This window comes from Dendrobates tinctorius, unplaced genomic scaffold, assembly GCF_039654945.1.
Source record: "Dendrobates tinctorius isolate UK_male_01 unplaced genomic scaffold, ASM3965494v1 ptg000113l, whole genome shotgun sequence".
NCBI classification, from domain to species: Eukaryota; Metazoa; Chordata; class Amphibia; order Anura; family Dendrobatidae; genus Dendrobates; species Dendrobates tinctorius.
This window is the reverse complement of record NW_027361781.1, coordinates 639359-659406: the sequence shown is the minus strand read 5'-3', so window position 1 is coordinate 659406 and position 20048 is coordinate 639359. Positions and strand designations below refer to the sequence as shown.

Below are 20048 nucleotides of genomic sequence, written 5' to 3'. Positions count from 1 at the left end.
ACCTTTCCTTTATGTGTGTTTCAGTGCACCGGCCATTTCACTAGAAAGGGGTAGGTGCAGGGCGAGCTAATATTTAAAGGTATCCTGAGCGGTGCCCGGTGCAGAACCGGCCTAGGGATCAGTAGCAGTGTAGAAACACTGACTCAGGGGAGTGCAGGAGGTCTCCACGTCCCCGTTCCCTATCACAGGGCAAACCATTGTAATTGTTTCCCTGGTGTTTCCCTTTATTATTTAAATTCTCCCTGCTGGAGGCGGTGTATCCGGTTTTACGTGTATTTCTGAAATTCGCCTGCTGGAGGCAGTGTATCCGGCTGCATGTGTTATTTAAATTTTCCCTACTGGAGGCGGTGTATCCAGGGTCGCGTGTGTCATATAAATTCGCCCTGCTGGAGGCGGTGTGTCCCGTCACACGTTGATCATTACAGCAGCTAATCCGCGCGGAAAATTCCGCAGCATGTGCACAGCGTTTTTTTTTTTTCCATTGAATTTAAAGGTACTGTACAACGCAGCAAAATCTGCTGTGGATCTGCAGGGCCAAAAACGCTGCGGATCCACAACAGAATCCGTAACGTGTGCACATAGCCTAAGGGTTATTCCCATCTTCTTAAATGGACATTGCCCGATAGAGTTTGCAAATACAATCCGTTTTGCAATTTAATGCTTATTAAAATATTGAGCCATTCTTGAGATATTAACACTTTTCTTTTGATTACAGCTCGTTGCCTAGGAGACCGACTACCGCTGATAGACAACAGAGCATGCGCAGTGTTTACAAGCTCTTTTTTATTGAGCTTGCAAGCAAGGTTTTAAAACTGGACAGGATCGCTGGAGCGCGCTGTCACCTCATGATCTTGGCCTGCTTAAGCGCAGTATTATATGTTAGACGGCAGTGGTCGGTCTCCTAGGCAACGAGCTGTAGACAAAAGAGAAGTGTGAATATCTTACGAAAGGATGCAAATTTTAGTATGCAGTTAATTGGAAAAATGCTTGTTTCTACAAGCACTAACTAATGATACAGATGGGGAATAACCTTTTAATGCCCATTCACACATAAAGGGGTTATCAGAGGATACAAAAATCTTGGCTTATGTGGGCACCGATAAGCTGCAATACCAGGCACAACAGTGTGGAGCCCTGTACACAATGAACAGGACACAGCGCAGCCCCTGCAATCAGCTTATGGAGTCTGACCCTCAGAATCTTCTCTCGAGTTTGAACTCCTGGAGAACCATTTTCATTGCAAAAATTCCTTGAATTTCTTCTTAAATGAATATATTAGGGGTTAAAAATAACTTTTGTAATTGGGTTTCATTAAAAAATTTGCACCTCTGGGTTGCTTGCTGCGGCAAGAGTTAACTGAGAATCCATCAGTGAGCTGCTTCTGACAAGAGTTAGTAACTCTTTTATCCAACTATTTTTTTTTTAGCTTTTCTCGGCTCATTTGTGAGCACTCGACCACATTAAAGTTGAATGTCGAGGAAATCGCTGACTCTTGTTGACTTCCTTCCATGGAAAGCTATAGCTCTCTGTGATGTAGATCTGTAGAATTAGGTTTCACCTTTTACTCCTGGCCAGATGCACCATTTAGTGCCGCACTATAGTGACAAGTTGTTTTGTCTGTAGGTCCCAAAGGGCACGGACCAAAACTGGGCTCAGAAGTTGTACGACCGGCACGGCAGCAGTCAGCACTTCAAGAAGCCTCGGATGTCTAACATCTCTTTTATCGTCGTTCACTTTGCTGACAAGGTAAGTGATGACTCTCGATGATATAGTCAATGCGTCAAAAGTGAAAGTCCACGTAATCAAAATGTTTTTTTTTAAGGTCCAAGATTAATTATAATGGCTAAAGTTTTTCAAAATATCCCTTTCAAAGGCATAGAGTTAAAACATGACATGCTGAATACCTGTATCCGCCACTAGAGGGAGCTTACCATAATTCACCAGTTAGATCCTTTGCGAGTTCAGAGCTCTCCACTGTTGATGTGGCCTACAGTCACAGGATCACACACTCGGAATCATTACTACTGAAGCCATTGACATCTCTTCACACAGCCAGAGTTAAATGGTAAAATTCTGAGTGCCAGCAGCCACCACTAGGGAGCGCTCGTCACGGCACATAGTCATATAGATTACAGCAGCTGCCACTAGATGGAGCTCACTGAATGTAGATTTATAGAGTTTACAGCAGCTGCCACTAGAGGGAGCTCACTGCATATAGATTTATAGAGTTTACAGCAGCTGCCACAAGGGGGAGCTCACTGCATCTAGATTTGTGCAGTTCACTGCAGCTGCCACTAGAGGGAGCTCACTGCATCTAGATTCATATAGTTTACAGCAGCTGCCACTAGAGGGAGCTCACTAAATATAGATTTATAGAGTTTACAGCAGCTGCCACTAGAGGGAGCTCACTAAATATAGATTTATAGAGTTTACAGCAGCTGCCACAAGGGGGAGCTCACTGCATATAGATTTGTGCAGTTCACTGCAGCTGCCACTAGAGGGAGATCACTGCATATAGATTTATAGAGTTTACAGCAGCTGCCACTAGAGGGAGCTCACTGCATATAGATTTATAGAGTTTACAGCAGCTGCCACAAGGGGGAGCTCACTGCATATAGATTTGTGCAGTTCACTGCAGCTGCCACTAGAGGGAGCTCACTGCATATAGATTTATAGAGTTTACAGCAGCTGCCACTAGAGGGAGCTCACTGCATATAGATTTATAGAGTTTACAGCAGCTGCCACAAGGGGGAGCTCACTGCATATAGATTTGTGCAGTTCACTGCAGCTGCCACTAGAGGGAGCTCACTGCATATAGATTTATAGTTTACAGCAGCTGCCACTAGAGGGAGCTCACTGCATATAGATTTATAGAGTTTACAGCAGCTGCCACAAGGGGGAGCTCACTGCATATAGATTTGTGCAGTTCACTGCAGCTGCCACTAAGGGGAGCTGAAAGCATATAGATTTATACAGCTCACAGCAGCCGCCACTAGAGGGAGCTGACTGTACAGAGATTTGTAAGGCTCCCATTAAACACGATAATAAAGGTGTCTTCAGTGATCGCCTCTTGGTGGTAGCAGATAGACGTAATTTTATCATTTTAAATGATTTTTCGGAAATTGGAAGAAAATTCAGAGACGAGATGACGTAAATATAACAAAATCAGCATTAGAACCTGGGCTAGTGACACCGGCGTTATGCGGCAGCATGGTGTCTTCCAGGATCTAGATTACAGTATTTGCAGTACATGGCGCCGTTTCGGTAATGTTTCACCGTTAATGTAGAACACAAGTAGCTTAGATTGATTTTTTGGCTTTTTTCGTTACCTTAGCTGAGTTTACATGGTCTGAGTTTTGGGTATAATTTCCCGTCAGGCTTCCCCCCGTGGTGCCGGACACGGAGAAGGTCACAGAACTAGATCTCAGGTTATTGCAGCAAATCGCCTGACAAAATGATATTGACTATTGTGCGCTGGAGGCAAAGTGACCTTTATAAATGGAAGGGCGAATTTCATTTTTTGGTATCCGAGTGACTACATAAAGATTCAGACTTTTTTATTACAAGTTGTTATAGAGTTTTTCTTCCTCTGAAACCTTGAAAAAAAAGATGAAATTGCGTTTGTAAAGAGTAATTCCCAGCACTAGAAGAGATCAGCTACCCAATGGAAAAGTGATGACTTGCTGATCGGCGAGGGTCCGACTGCTGGGACCACTCAGAAAAAATGGGAATCCACTGTCTGGATTGAAAAGAAACGAGATCAGGGAATCCAGCTCCGGAGCACAAACTGCAGCTCTATATGGAAAGCCAAAAATCCGGTCCATTCATTAACTTGTGTACGGTTTTCTTATTCGGCCGTATATTGTTCCATCTTCTGTGTGACCTCATCACACACCGATAACCCATCAGACATGTATGTTGTGTAGGTGGAGTACCAGTGTGACGGCTTCCTGGAGAAAAATCGGGATACGGTGTATGAAGAGCAGATTAATATCCTGAAAGCCAGTAAGGTAAGATTTTTCTCCATCACACATTGTGATTTTTTTTGGATACATTTTTGACTCTTTTTCACTATCTCTGATTGCTAAAACATTTCTATTAATGTCGAAAGGTTTTAAAAAATCCAAATAGACCTGGAAGCTTAAAATGTGTCTTAAAGGGGTATTCCCATCTCCTAAAATAAAGGCAGAGGGCTAGGATATGTGCAAGGTGGTGGACAAGGCCTCTCGGACCACCATGGCCAACGTAGAGTTCTGTGCACCCTGTAAAGAAAAATTAGAAAGTGATGTATCTCTACCCCAGCCCTGAATGCCCCTGTAGTCTCAGGATTAGTGACGGTCCCAGAAATCAGACCCCCAAATGGCTATACCCCTTATAAAGTGACAGCATGAATCTCTCTCCTTTGCTGATAATTTGCCACATTGTAGAAGTGCAGGTTAAAATCTATGAAGTCATTAAACTCCTAAAAGTAGGAAATTCTTAGTATAAGTTTTCTTTGGATGTAACAAGAACATCTGATTAATGGGGGACCCCCCGCTCACCGATCTGCTGCTGGTCATCAATATAAAAGTATCGGACAACCCCCAAAAGTTTTCTTTTTGTAAAGTCAGAAAATTCCTAAAGTTACAGTCAGATGTGTATCGCTGATGTGTGTTTGTCCGACAGTATCAACTGGTCGCCGATCTGTTCCAAGACGACAAGGATCCCGTCCCCCCGACCCCGAGCGGAAAATCCAAAATTAACGTCAGACCGGCCAAACCGGCCATTAAAAATGCCAATAAGGAACATAAGAAAACAGTGGGACACCAGGTAAATATCACATATCTAATCGCTGCCACCTTCACCTGCTGGACTGATGACTCCTTTGCTGAAAGTCGCACAGCATCGAGGCTGTCAGTCATGTAGGAGAATTCGGCACTGGGCGGGTAAAAGAGTTGGAGTGACATAGGCTTTAGAGCAATAGTAGATCTGAAGCCTCTGTCACTTTAGCTCTATTCCCCGCTCAGTGCAGCCTCCTACTGCTTCACTGACTACTGCTTTGCCCGAAATCAAATAGTATAGAGGCTGTCAGTCATGAAGGAGGATTCGGCACTGGGCGGAGAATAGAGCCTGAGTGGCTTAGGCTAAAGAACTATAGTAGATCTGAAGCCTCTGTCACTCTAGTTCTATTTCCCACCTCCTTCTGCTTGACTGACTACTCTTTTGCCTGAAATCACACAGTATAGAGGTTGTTAGTTATGCAAGAGGATTTGACACGGGGTGGGGAATAGAGCCAAAGTGATTCAAGCTAAAGAGCTATAGTAGATATGAAGCCTCTGTCACTCTGGCTCTATTCCCTGCCCAGTGCGGCCTCATCCTACTTGACCGACTACTCCTTTGCCTGAAATCACACAGTTTACAGGCTGTCAGTCATACAGGAGGATTCGTCACTGGGTGGGGAATAGAGCCAGAGTGACACAGGTTATAGAGCTATAGTAGATCTGAAGCCTCTGTCACTCCATCTCTAATCCCTGCCCAGTGTGGCCTCCTCCTGCTTAACTGCTTTGCCTGAAATCACCCAGAATAGAGGTTGTCAGGAAGCAGGAGGAGGTGGGGAATAGAGCTGGAGTGACAGAGGCTTCAAATCTGCCAAAAATCTTAAGTCTCATTTACATATCAGTTCAGACAATGATTTGTCAGTAGGAGAGGAAAAGACCAGCCATGTACAGATATTGGTGGACTTGTCTTTGAAAGATCTACATGCCCATATAAATAGTTGCTGCCCGATTCCCTTTAAGTGAAAGTAGGATAATACAGAGTCCAACTTTTCCGGTCTTATCCATTGTTTCTTTCAGTGACAGGCATCAATGTATTTTTTTTGTTTATGTTGGTTGCTAATATCCGTCTACTTCAAAGATGATAATCCGTGATCTAACATGAAGCGTCCGGCAGCTTGAATCTTGATTATTACATTCCGATATGAAAGCTGTAAAAAAACATAATATAAAAAGTCACAATTTGTTTTTTGTATACAGTCACTGTGCAGACTGATGTGTCTCTATGGTTACAGACTACACACAACCCTGCAGTTATATGTCATTGATAACCTGTAGACAGTATATCAGGGGTCAGAGTGAAGGGAGTAAGGCGTGACTACAGGATCCACCACACATCTGGGGAATAGAGATGAGAGTCTGATATCAGAGGACAGATCACTAATGGAAAATAATTTGTATTTACTCTTTTTCAGTTTCGGAATTCTCTCCAGTTGCTCATGGAGACTTTAAATGCAACCACACCTCATTATGTACGCTGCATTAAGCCCAATGATGAAAAGCTAGCATTCAGGTGAGACCTATTCATTTCATGTATAATGTACCAACACTTATCCTGCACTGATCCTGAGTTACATCCTGTATTATACTCCAGAGCTGCACTCACTATTCTGCTGGTGCAGTCACTGTGTACATACATTGCATTACTGATCCTGAGTTACATCCTGTATTATACTCCAGAGCTGCACTCACTATTCTGCTGGTGCAGTCACTGTGTACATACATTACATTACTGATCCTGAGTTAAATCCTGTATTATACCCCAGAGCTGCACTCACTATTCTCCTGGTGCAGTCACTGTGTACACACATTACATTACTGATCCTGAGTTACATCCTGTATTATACCCCAGAGCTGCACTCACTATTCTGCTGGTGCAGTCACTGTGTACACACATTACGTTACTGATCCTGAGTTACATCCTGTATTATACTTCAGAGCTGCACTCACTATTCTGCTGGTGCAGTCACTGTGTACATACATTACATTACTGATCCTGAGTTACATCCTGTATTATACTCCAGAGCTGCACTCACTATTCTCCTGGTGCAGTCACTGTGTACACACATTACATTACTGATCCTGAGTTACATCCTGTATTATACTTCAGAGCTGCACTCACTATTCTGCTGGTGCAGTCACTGTGTACATACATTACATTACTGATCCTGAGTTACATCCTGTATTATACTCCAGAGCTGCACTCACTATTCTGCTGGAGCAGTCACTGTGTACATACATCACATTACTGATCCTGAGTTACATCCTGTATTATACTCCAGAGCTGCACTCACTATTCTGCTGGTGCAGTCACTGTGTACATACATCACATTACTGATCCTGAGTTACATCCTGTATTATACTCCAGAGCTACACTCACTATTCTGCAGGTGCAGTCACTGTGTACATACATTACTGATCCTGAGTTACATCCTGTATTATACTCCAGAGCTGCACTCACTATTCTGCTGGAGCAGTCACTGTGTACATACATCACATTACTGATCCTGAGTTACATCCTGTATTATACTCCAGAGCTGCACTCACTATTCTGCTGGTGCAGTCACTGTGTACATACATCACATTACTGATCCTGAGTTACATCCTGTATTATACTCCAGAGCTGCACTCACTATTCTGCTGGTGCAGTCACTGTGTACATACATCACATTACTGATCCTGAGTTACATCCTGTATTATACTCCAGAGCTACACTCACTATTCTGCTGGTGCAGTCACTGTGTACATACATTACATTACTGATCCTGAGTTACATCCTGTATTATACCCCAGAGCTGCACTCACTATTCTGCTGGTGCAGTCACTGTGTACATACATTACATTACTGAATCCTGAGTTACCTCCTGTATTATTCTCCAGAGCTGCACTCACTATTCTGCTGATGGAATCACTGTGTTTGTACAGGATGGTCTGACTTAACAGTACAGGATAAGTAATGTAACTTATCTGCACCAGCAGAATAGTGAGCACAGCTCTGGAGTATAATACAGGTTGTTACTGAGCATATCTAATGGATATATCCCATTTTTATCTGCCATGACCACACATCCGAGCGCAGCGTTACAGATATCGTGGCTCTTATGTCGCTGTCCCTCCCATATCCCTTATTTTATCTGCCCATATTGACCACATAATATTCAGAGTTTCTTGTCTCTCCTGTTTCCCATCTCTCTGTGTGTGGCGGAGAGATCATATTGTCGGATGAGAACAGAACATAGAGCCAGGTTCACACCCATCCTTTCCGCACAGCTATGAGTCTGTAATGGCACCGGCGGCTTATGTGCAGAAGTCTTCACGTCCCGGCACTGAGATTAGTAACCTGTATAGGAGCCCTAACACCGCAGCCAGATGGCTGATTGTACAGATATAGCAGAGCTGAGTTGGTCATTTGGGGATATCGCAGTCTGGGCTTACGTAGGACTGCAGGTCACAGTACACCAACAAGCTGGGAATGACAAGTTCAGCTCTGCTATGTTGTATTTATAAAAGCCAGACCTAAGGATGAATAATGAGATGCAGGAGGGGACAGTCGCACGATTGTCTGTGTGTAAGTGTATCTGGGCAGAGCTGGAGATCTGGGTTATTGAGCCTGGGAACCGGTTATCCGCGGCTTCACACGGCCTGCCCTCTGCGCTGCGGACATGGAGGTAAGACCCCGCTTGTCACAAAGGCTTGCAATCATTTTCTAGTTTTCTCTTTGCTCGTGTACCCTGTGACTTCTTATAAAACAGCGTCCCGCCTGACTTGGTGGTGTGCCTGGTATTGCATCACAACCCTATTCAAGTGAATGGGGCTACAAGGAGGATTTGCCACTTGCGTCCCGTAATACCAATGTAGCAGAGCCGAACTGATCATTGATTGGGACCTCGTGTTACTCAGCCTTATGGAAAGTCAAAAATGCAAACACCGAGCAAGCTCAGCTCTGCTGCATCTGTGCACAGGCTTAATAAATGCATCCTCCGTATAGATGCAGCTCTTATGACTGGTACAACACAGCTGGCGTTAAAAGGCCCGACATCGCCAGAGCGGCTGATAAATATTTCTGCTCACAGATGGGTCTGCTGGATTTTGTCTCATTGTTTCTATAGCTCCATAAGGACGGAAATAGTCAGAAAGGAAGAAAGAAACTGAAGCAGATGTGTAATTTCACTGTCTGATTTCCATCTGGCATAGATGTCATTCTCAAGATATATCTGTGTATGCTGGGGGAAAGTGTTGTACATAGGAGTAGTATTATAGTAGTTATATTCTTGTACATAGGGGGCAGTATTATAGTAGTTATATTCTTGTACATAGGAGCAGTATTATAGTAGTTATATTCTTGTACATAGGAGCAGTATTATAGTAGTTATATTCTTGTACATAGGGGGCAGTATTATAGTAGTTATATTCTTGTACATAGGGGCAGTAATATAGTAGTTATATTCTTGTACATAGGAGCAGTATTATAGTAGTTATATTCTTGTACATAGGAGCAGTATTATAGTAGTTATATTCTTGTACATAGGAGCAGTATTATAGTAGTTATATTCTTGTACATAGGGGGCAGTATTATAGTAGTTATATTCTTGTACATAGGGGCAGTATTATAGTAGTTATATTCTTGTACATAGGAGCAGTATTATAGTAGTTATATTCTTGTACATAGGGGCAGTAATATAGTAGTTATATTCTTGTACATAGTGGCAGTATTATAGTAGTTCTATTCTTGTACATAGGGGGCAGTATTATAGTAGTTATATTCTTGTACATAGGGGGCAGTATTATAGTAGTTATATTCTTGTACATAGTGGCAGTATTATAGTAGTTCTATTCTTGTACATAGGGGGCAGTATTATAGTAGTTATATTCTTGTACATAGGGGGCAGTATTATAGTAGTTATATTCTTGTACATAGGGGCAGTATTATAGTAGTTATATTCTTGTACATAGTGGCAGTATTATAGTAGTTATATTCTTGTACATAGTGGCAGTATTATAGTAGTTATATTCTTGTACATAGGGGGCAGTATTATAGTAGTTATATTCTTGTACATAGGGGGCAGTATTATAGTAGTTATATTCTTGTACATAGGGGCAGTATTATAGTAGTTATATTCTTGTACATAGGAGCAGTATTATAGTAGTTATATTCTTGTACATAGTGGCAGTATTATAGTAGTTATATTCTTGTACATAGGGGGCAGTATTATAGTAGTTATATTCTTGTACATAGGGGGCAGTATTATAGTAGTTATATTCTTGTACATAGTGGCAGTATTATAGTAGTTCTATTCTTGTACATAGGGGGCAGTATTATAGTAGTTATATTCTTGTACATAGGGGGCAGTATTATAGTAGTTATATTCTTGTACATAGGGGCAGTATTATAGTAGTTATATTCTTGTACATAGTGGCAGTATTATAGTAGTTATATTCTTGTACATAGTGGCAGTATTATAGTAGTTATATTCTTGTACATAGGGGGCAGTATTATAGTAGTTATATTCTTGTACATAGGGGGCAGTATTATAGTAGTTATATTCTTGTACATAGGGGCAGTATTATAGTAGTTATATTCTTGTACATAGGGGCAGTATTATAGTAGTTATATTCTTGTACATAGGGGCAGTATTATAGTAGTTATATTCTTGTACATAGTGGCAGTATTATAGTAGTTCTATTCTTGTACATAGGGGGCAGTATTATAGTAGTTATATTCTTGTACATAGGGGGCAGTATTATAGTAGTTATATTCTTGTACATAGGGGCAGTATTATAGTAGTTATATTCTTGTACATAGTGGCAGTATTATAGTAGTTATATTCTTGTACATAGTGGCAGTATTATAGTAGTTATATTCTTGTACATAGTGGCAGTATTATAGTAGTTATATTCTTGTACATAGGGGGCAGTATTATAGTAGTTATATTCTTGTACATAGGGGGCAGTATTATAGTAGTTATATTCTTGTACATAGGGGCAGTATTATAGTAGTTATATTCTTGTACATAGGGGCAGTATTATAGTAGTTATATTCTTATACATAGGGGGCAGTATTATAGTAGTTATATTCTTATACATAGGGGGCAGTATTATAGTAGTTATATTCTTGTACATAGGGACGTATTATAGTAGTTATATTCTTGTACATAGGGGGCAGTATTATAGTAGTTATATTCTTGTACATAGGGACAGTATTATAGTAGTTATATTCTTGTACATAGGGGGCAGTATTATAGTAGTTATATTCTTGTACATAGGAGCAGTATTATAGTAGTTATATTCTTGTACATAAGAGCAGTATTACAGTAGTTATATTCTTGTACATAGGGACAGTATTATAGTAGTTATATTCTTGTACATAGGAGCAGTATTACAGTAGTTATATTCTTGTACATAGGGGTAGTATTATAGTAGTTATATTCTTGTACATAGGGGTAGTATTATAGTAGCTATTTTCTTGTACATAGGGGCAGTATTATAGTAGCTATATTCTTGTACATAGGGGCAGTATTATAGTAGTTATATTCTTGTACATAGGGGACAGTATTATAGTAGTTATATTATTGTACATAGGGGCATTATTATAGTAGTTATATTCTTGTACATAGGAGCAGTATTATAGTAGTTATATTCTTGTACATAGGGGCAGTATTATAGTAGTTATATTCTTGTACATAGGAGCAGTATTACAGTAGTTATATTCTTGTACATAGGAGCAGTATTATAGTAGTTATATTCTTGTACATAGGAGCAGTATTGTAGTACTTAGGGCTGCGGTCTCTTTAGGGACAGTATTATAATAGTTATATTCTTGTACATAGGGGGCAGTATTATAGTAGTTATATTCTTGTACATAGGAGCAGTATTACAGTAGTTATATTCTTGTACATAGGGACATAGAATCATAGAATCATAGAATCATAGAATCGTAGAGTTGGAAGGGACCTCCTGGGCCATCTGGTCCAACCCCCTGCTCAAAGCAGGATTCGCTAAATCATCCCAGTTAGATGTCTGTCCAGCCTCTGTTTGAAGACTTCCATTGAAGGAGAACTCACCACTTCTCGTGGCAGCCTGTTCCACTCATTGATCACTCTAACTGTCAAAAAGTTTTTTCTAATATCTAATCTGTGTCTCCTCCCATTCAGCTTCATCCCATTGCTTCTAGTCTTTCCTTGTGCAAATGAGAATAAAGTTGATCCTTCTACAATGTGACAGCCCTTTAGATATTTGTAGACAGCTATTAAGTCTCCTCTCAGTCTTCTCTTTTGCAAACTAAACATTCCCAAATCCTGCAACCTTTCCTCATAAGACAGGGTTTGCAGACCGGTCACCATTCTGGTCGCTCTTTTCTGAACTTGCTCCAGTTTGTTGATGTCTTTTTTAAAATGCGGTGCCCAAAATTGGACACAATATTCCAGATGAGGTCTGACCAAAGAGGAGTAGAGGGAAATAATTACTTCACGTGATCTAGACTGTATGCTTCTGTTAATACATCCTAGAATTGCATTTGCCTTTTTTGCTGCTGCATCACACTGTTGACTCATATTCAGTCTGTGATCTATTAGTATACCCAAGTCTTTTTCACATGTGCTGTCACTTAGCCCTATTCCTCCCATTCTATATATGCTTTTTTCATTTTTATTGCCCAGATGTAGTACTTTGCATTTCTCCCTGTTAAAAACCATTCTGTTAGTTGCTGCCCACTTCTCCAGTTTATTTAAATCTTTTTGAATCCTCTCTCTCTCTTCTCTAGTATTAGCTATCCCTCCTAGCTTTGTGTCATCAGCAAATTTAATCAGTTTACCCTCAATTCCTTCATCTAAATCGTTGATAAAGATGTTGAACAATACAGGGCCCAGGACAGAGCCCTGTGGTACCCCACTTGAGACATTCTTCCAACTGGATGTGCAGCCATTTACGACCACTCTTTGGGTCCGATCACTAAGCCAGTTATGAATCCACCTAACAGTATTATAGTAGTTATATTCTTGTACATAGGAGCAGTATTACAGTAGTTATATTCTTGTTCATAGGGGGCAGTATTATAGTAGTTATATTCTTGTACATAGGAGCAGTATTACAGTAGTTATATTCTTGTACATAGGGGGCAGTATTATAGTAGTTATATTCTTGTACATAGGGACAGTATTGTAGTAGTTATATTCTTGTACATAGGGGCAGTATTATAGTAGTTATATTCTTGTACATAGGGACAGTATTATAGTAGTTATATTCTTGTACATAGGGGCAGTATTATAGTAGTTATATTCTTGTACATAGGGGACAGTATTATAGTAGTTATATTATTGTACATAGGGGCATTATTATAGTAGTTATATTCTTGTACATAGGAGCAGTATTATAGTAGTTATATTCTTGTACATAGGGGCAGTATTATAGTAGTTATATTCTTGTACATAGGAGCAGTATTACAGTAGTTATATTCTTGTACATAGGAGCAGTATTATAGTAGTTATATTCTTGTACATAGGAGCAGTATTGTAGTACTTAGGGCTGCGGTCTCTTTAGGGACAGTATTATAATAGTTATATTCTTGTACATAGGGGGCAGTATTATAGTAGTTATATTCTTGTACATAGGAGCAGTATTACAGTAGTTATATTCTTGTACATAGGGACAGTATTATAGTAGTTATATTCTTGTACATAGGAGCAGTATTACAGTAGTTATATTCTTGTTCATAGGGGGCAGTATTATAGTAGTTATATTCTTGTACATAGGAGCAGTATTACAGTAGTTATATTCTTGTACATAGGGGGCAGTATTATAGTAGTTATATTCTTGTACATAGGGACAGTATTGTAGTAGTTATATTCTTGTACATAGGGGCAGTATTATAGTAGTTATATTCTTGTACATAGGGACAGTATTATAGTAGTTATATTCTTGTACATAGGGGCAGTATTATAGTAGTTATATTCTTGTACATAGTGGCAGTATTATAGTAGTTCTATTCTTGTACATAGGGGGCAGTATTATAGTAGTTATATTCTTGTACATAGGGGGCAGTATTATAGTAGTTATATTCTTGTACATAGGGGCAGTATTATAGTAGTTATATTCTTGTACATAGGGGCAGTATTATAGTAGTTATATTCTTGTACATAGGGGCAGTATTATAGTAGTTATATTCTTGTACATAGTGGCAGTATTATAGTAGTTCTATTCTTGTACATAGGGGGCAGTATTATAGTAGTTATATTCTTGTACATAGGGGGCAGTATTATAGTAGTTATATTCTTGTACATAGGGGCAGTATTATAGTAGTTATATTCTTGTACATAGTGGCAGTATTATAGTAGTTATATTCTTGTACATAGTGGCAGTATTATAGTAGTTATATTCTTGTACATAGTGGCAGTATTATAGTAGTTATATTCTTGTACATAGGGGGCAGTATTATAGTAGTTATATTCTTGTACATAGGGGGCAGTATTATAGTAGTTATATTCTTGTACATAGGGGGCAGTATTATAGTAGTTATATTCTTGTACATAGGGGCAGTATTATAGTAGTTATATTCTTATACATAGGGGGCAGTATTATAGTAGTTATATTCTTATACATAGGGGGCAGTATTATAGTAGTTATATTCTTGTACATAGGGACGTATTATAGTAGTTATATTCTTGTACATAGGGGGCAGTATTATAGTAGTTATATTCTTGTACATAGGGACAGTATTATAGTAGTTATATTCTTGTACATAGGGGGCAGTATTATAGTAGTTATATTCTTGTACATAGGAGCAGTATTATAGTAGTTATATTCTTGTATATAAGAGCAGTATTACAGTAGTTATATTCTTGTACATAGGGACAGTATTATAGTAGTTATATTCTTGTACATAGGAGCAGTATTACAGTAGTTATATTCTTGTACATAGGGGTAGTATTATAGTAGTTATATTCTTGTACATAGGGGTAGTATTATAGTAGCTATATTCTTGTACATAGGGGCAGTATTATAGTAGTTATATTCTTGTACATAGGGGGCAGTATTATAGTAGTTATATTCTTGTACATAGGAGCAGTATTATAGTAGTTATATTCTTGTACATAGGGGGCAGTATTATAGTAGTTATATTCTTGTACATAGGAGCAGTATTATAGTAGTTATATTCTTGTATATAAGAGCAGTATTACAGTAGTTATATTCTTGTACATAGGGACAGTATTATAGTAGTTATATTCTTGTACATAGGAGCAGTATTACAGTAGTTATATTCTTGTACATAGGGGCAGTATTATAGTAGTTATATTCTTGTACATAGGGGACAGTATTATAGTAGTTATATTATTGTACATAGGGGCATTATTATAGTAGTTATATTCTTGTACATAGGAGCAGTATTATAGTAGTTATATTCTTGTACATAGGGGCAGTATTATAGTAGTTATATTCTTGTACATAGGAGCAGTATTACAGTAGTTATATTCTTGTACATAGGAGCAGTATTATAGTAGTTATATTCTTGTACATAGGAGCAGTATTGTAGTACTTAGGGCTGCGGTCTCTTTAGGGACAGTATTATAATAGTTATATTCTTGTACATAGGGGGCAGTATTATAGTAGTTATATTCTTGTACATAGGAGCAGTATTACAGTAGTTATATTCTTGTACATAGGGACAGTATTATAGTAGTTATATTCTTGTACATAGGAGCAGTATTACAGTAGTTATATACTTGTTCATAGGGGGCAGTATTATAGTAGTTATATTCTTGTACATAGAGGCAGTATTGTAGTTATATTCTTGTACATAGGGGCAGTATTATAGTAGTTATATTCTTGTACATAGGGACAGTATTGTAGTAGTTATATTCTTGTACATAGGAGGCAGTATTATAGTAGTTATATTCTTGTACATAGGGGCAGTATTATAGTAGCTATATTCTTGTATATAGGGGCAGTATTATAGCAGTTATATTCTTGTACATAGGGGGCAGTATTATAGTAGCTATATTCTTGTACATAGGAGCAGTATTGTAGTACTTAGGGCTGCGGTCTCTTTATTCTCAAGATTGGTTAGGGTCTCAGACGTCAGAGCCCCGCTGGTCGTAAAGTGATGGTGTGTACTATTGATATACCGAGTGCTCCTTTATGGTGCAGTATTGTGACTTCTTCATGTTTACAAAATGTTTCCTACTTAGCTTGTCTTAGTTTTGTATTCCATGATAATTTTTTAAATGTAATCTTTTATCTGATTATCTTTCTTAAATTAATGTATAATTGGGGTCTCTGTCCCCTCCGTGCTGTTCTGACTTTATTTCCAATTATAGTTTGCTTTTTAGAATGTAATACATGGTCAGATGATTGACAGCCGGCGCTGAGGCGTTTTCTTTGATTCTAATGCACAAATTATGTAAAACAGTAATTAGTTTGCTTGGTAGAAAATCAATGTTTTGCTTTTCTTGCCAAACATGACTTTGATTTAATCTGTGTAATAACTCTGACATCTGCATTGAGTGTGACTGGCAGATATGTGATTGGCACAATGTCCAGAAAGATTTGCTTGCATTTTATGTATACCACCATTTATTGTTTTACAGCTTCGATCCAAAAAGAGCAGTGCAGCAGCTGAGAGCTTGTGGCGTTCTGGAAACAATCAGAATCAGCGCCGCAGGCTACCCTTCCAGGTATGTGACCCGGCCGTCCATCTCCTCTTTTAGGGGGCCATCACTTCATTCAGATGGGCTGTACATTTATGCAGCCTGCTGTAGTGCTTAGTAGCCTATTTGCACCCAATCTTTTTACGATCCGTAACTGTACCTTTGCCTTCCCAGGCATTACACAGTTAGTCATTGAGTGGGTATAACTGTGCAGGTACATGCAGCTTTCTCCAGCAGTTGAGGCTTAAGAAGGCTGAACTTGGTACTTACTTAAACTTCTATTTGAAAAGTGGCTGTAAGGAACAGGGTCCTCAAACTGTCCATGGATCTGGGACCCTAACTGTCCTTGTTCCGGGGGTACTCTTGATGGTAGAGAAGCCCGAGTCTTCGACCTTACTATGTTCCTGTTAAAACCTGATTTGTCCTCTTGCCCACCCCATGAGGCATGGAACAGAAATGTAAGGTAAACAAGACGCAAAGACAAAACAGGGTTAACATAAATCCTATCATACAAAAGCACTAACCAACAACAGGGAGGAGGATAGGGACAGGGAGGAATAAACAAAATTGGAATAGGGACCAGGAGATAAACACAAACTTATTACAGCAAACCACAGAACACTGCTACAACAACTCTACTCCAACCACTTCGCTTTAGCACACAGCACAGGAAGACAAATCTTTCACCGGCAGCGACAAGAAGGTCGGACCAGTTTTTGTAGGAAAATGTAATTACCAGATCAGAAGCAGCTGAAATGGAGCTGCATGTTTCTGACCAGTATAGAAAGGGTTGTTAACCTCTTCAGCACCAGAGGAAACTAAATCAATTCAACATGGGACACAAATCATACCATCTTTAAAGAAGACCTGCAACTCGTTCCCCGTGACCATCTAACTCCAGGTCTTCCAGGGGGGAGCGTGACACCCTCGTGACATTTACTCATGATTCACTCTATGAATCCGGGCACCCCATGCTCCCCTCTCCAAGGAGAACCAAGCCAAACCAATCAGAAACCAAGAGCTCTTTTGCACCTTTGTGATCAGGTGTTGGGTTCTTTGCACCTGAACCTCTTCTAATCAAATCTTTTTACTTGTTACGTGATGGGTACCATTTTATGTGTTATTTCCAGCTTTACAAATTATCACGTATACAAAGGATAGGTGATAACTTGCTGATCGATGGGAATCAGACCTTCATTAATTATGAATGGATCTCTGAAACACCCCTATGGATTGGAGCTGTGGCTGCGCAAGAGCTTTGCAGCCTGTCATTCACTGGAGACCACTACGATTGCTACCCCCTAGCCTAAACAGAGTTTGAGCCGAGCAGTTGCATTACCTTTCTAGTCAATGTCCATGGCACTGATGAAAACTGCAAAGCATTCATCTTGGACAGATACGGATGGGAAAAGGAAAGGAGGTAAAGAGGACTGGAGTTCCCGTTTCGTATGATCGATTGGGATCCCAGTTGTCCACTTCTCACTAATCTAACATTGATCACCCTTACACATTTTTGCTGTTAATTTGTAATTCACTTCCATTCCGTTACATTGCATTTTCCACTCTGTTCCCCTTCTGCAGCTCATTTCCCATATTTTACATAGGCTTTATGCTGTGCAGTTACTGCATTGTAGTAATTCGTCGGTCAGCAGGTATCACTTTAATTCCGAAAATAAATATCCCAGACATTTTGAACTCTCCGAAACTTCATAGCTGGAGGAAAATTTTTGTTGCGTTAGTTCGGAAAGAAGAATAGCATAATTGAGAGCTATGTTCCAGACTTTGCAGCTGTTCCCAATATTTTGCTCATCCAAGAACGAATAGTTTTGTTTCAAATGGCTCCTAACTTCTGTTCATTTATTAAGCTTTATTGTTCTTTATGTTTCAGACTGATGAAGCCAGCAGTTGTAGATTTCCCATAATTCACCAAGAGTAATAATATAAATCCTGGACTCAAAAGCAAATTCAGTTCAAAATCCCTTTATTGTAATGTTGTACTTGAAGTAGTCCAGAAAACTGAAATACAAGGTCCTGTTTTTTCAGGGTCCTGACATTGCGATAGCTGTCACTTTGCTACCTGTGCTATGCAGCGTAGAGGGTTGCCATCAATAATATTTACCGAGATTTCCTAGACCCAGCAGAGTTATATATTTTTTTTTTGTACAACTAAGAAAATTGTTGTTTAAACACATTATTTCCTTCGGGGAACTCTCCCAGTAATATAGGCTGAATTGGAGGTGTATGTGTTTATCGCAGTAATATAGGCTGGATGGGAGGACTGTGTGTCTCTCCCAGTAATATAGGCTGAATGGGACGTGTATGTGTTTATCGTAGTAATATAGGCTGGATGGGAGGACTGTGTGTCTCTCCCAGTAATATAGGCTGAATGGGACGTGTATGTGTTTATCGTAGTAATATAGGCTGGATGGGAGGACTGTGTGTCTCTCCCAGTAATATAGGCTGGATGTGAGGCCTGTGTTTTCCTCCCAGTAATATGGACTAGATGGGAGATCTGTGTGTCTGTCCCAGTAATATACAGGTGCATCTCACAAAATTAGAATATCATCAAAAAGTTAATTTAATTCGATTCTTCCAATACATAGTAAGTAGTAGTAACAATAACATACAAAAAGTGAAACTCACTACACCTTGGAAATCAAGATCCCAGATTCTGCAGGATGAGTGGAGAGGCCACAATCCAAGCTGCTGGAGGTCTAGTGTGAAGTTTCCGCAATCAGTGATGGTTTGGGGAGCCATGTCATCTGCTGGTGTAGGTCCACTGTGTTTTATCAAGACCAAAGTCAGGGCAGCCGACTACCAGGACATTTTAGAGCACTTCATGCTTCCCTCTGCCGACAAGCTTTTTGGAGATGGAAATGTCATTCTCCAGCAGGACTTGGCCCCTGTCCACACTGCCAAAAGTACCAATACCTGGTTTACAAACAACAGTATCACTGTTCTTGATTGGCAGCAAACTCGCCTGACCTTAACCCCATAGAGAATCTATGGAGTATTGTCAAGAGGAAGATGAGAGACACCAGACCCAACAATGCAGATGAGCTGAAGGCTGCTAACAAAGCAACCTGGGCTTCCATAACCCCTCAGCAGTGCCACAGGCTGATCGCCTCCATGCCACGCCGCATTGATGCAGTAATTAATGCCAAAGGAGCCCGACCAAGTATTAAGTGTATTTACTGATCATACATTTCAGTAGGCCAACATATCGGATTTTAAAATCATTTTTTCAAGCTGGTGTTATAAAGTATTCTAATTTACTGAGATAATGACTTTTGAGTTTTGATAATCATCAACATTAACAGAAATAAACACGTGAAATAGATCACTCTGTGTGTAATGACTCTATATAATATGAGATACACTTTTTGTATTGAAGAGCTGAAATAAATTAACTTTTTGATGATATTCTAATTTGTGAGATGCACCCGTAGGCTGGATGGGAAGTCTGTCTCTCTCGTTGCAATATAGGCTGGATGTGAGGCCTGTGTATCTCTCCCAGTAATATAGATGTGAGATCTGTGACAATCAGGTTTTGCTTCCTCCTGGAAAACCCTGGTTCTTCTCCTCCAGGAGGAGA

At 39.7% G+C, this 20048-nt stretch overlaps 1 protein-coding gene across 2 annotated transcripts in view; it reads left to right on the top strand.

Moving 5' to 3' along the window:
- Positions 1 to 20048, top strand: part of MYO5B (myosin VB) — a 267195-nt gene that overhangs the window by 191957 nt on the left and 55190 nt on the right. For both annotated transcript variants that reach the window (XM_073589752.1, XM_073589753.1), the window contains exons 13-17: positions 1624 to 1746; positions 3927 to 4010; positions 4666 to 4809; positions 6230 to 6327; positions 16394 to 16480. In XM_073589752.1, the coding sequence (XP_073445853.1) occupies positions 1624 to 1746; positions 3927 to 4010; positions 4666 to 4809; positions 6230 to 6327; positions 16394 to 16480 (536 nt within the window). The remainder of the gene's footprint in view (positions 1 to 1623; positions 1747 to 3926; positions 4011 to 4665; positions 4810 to 6229; positions 6328 to 16393; positions 16481 to 20048) is intronic.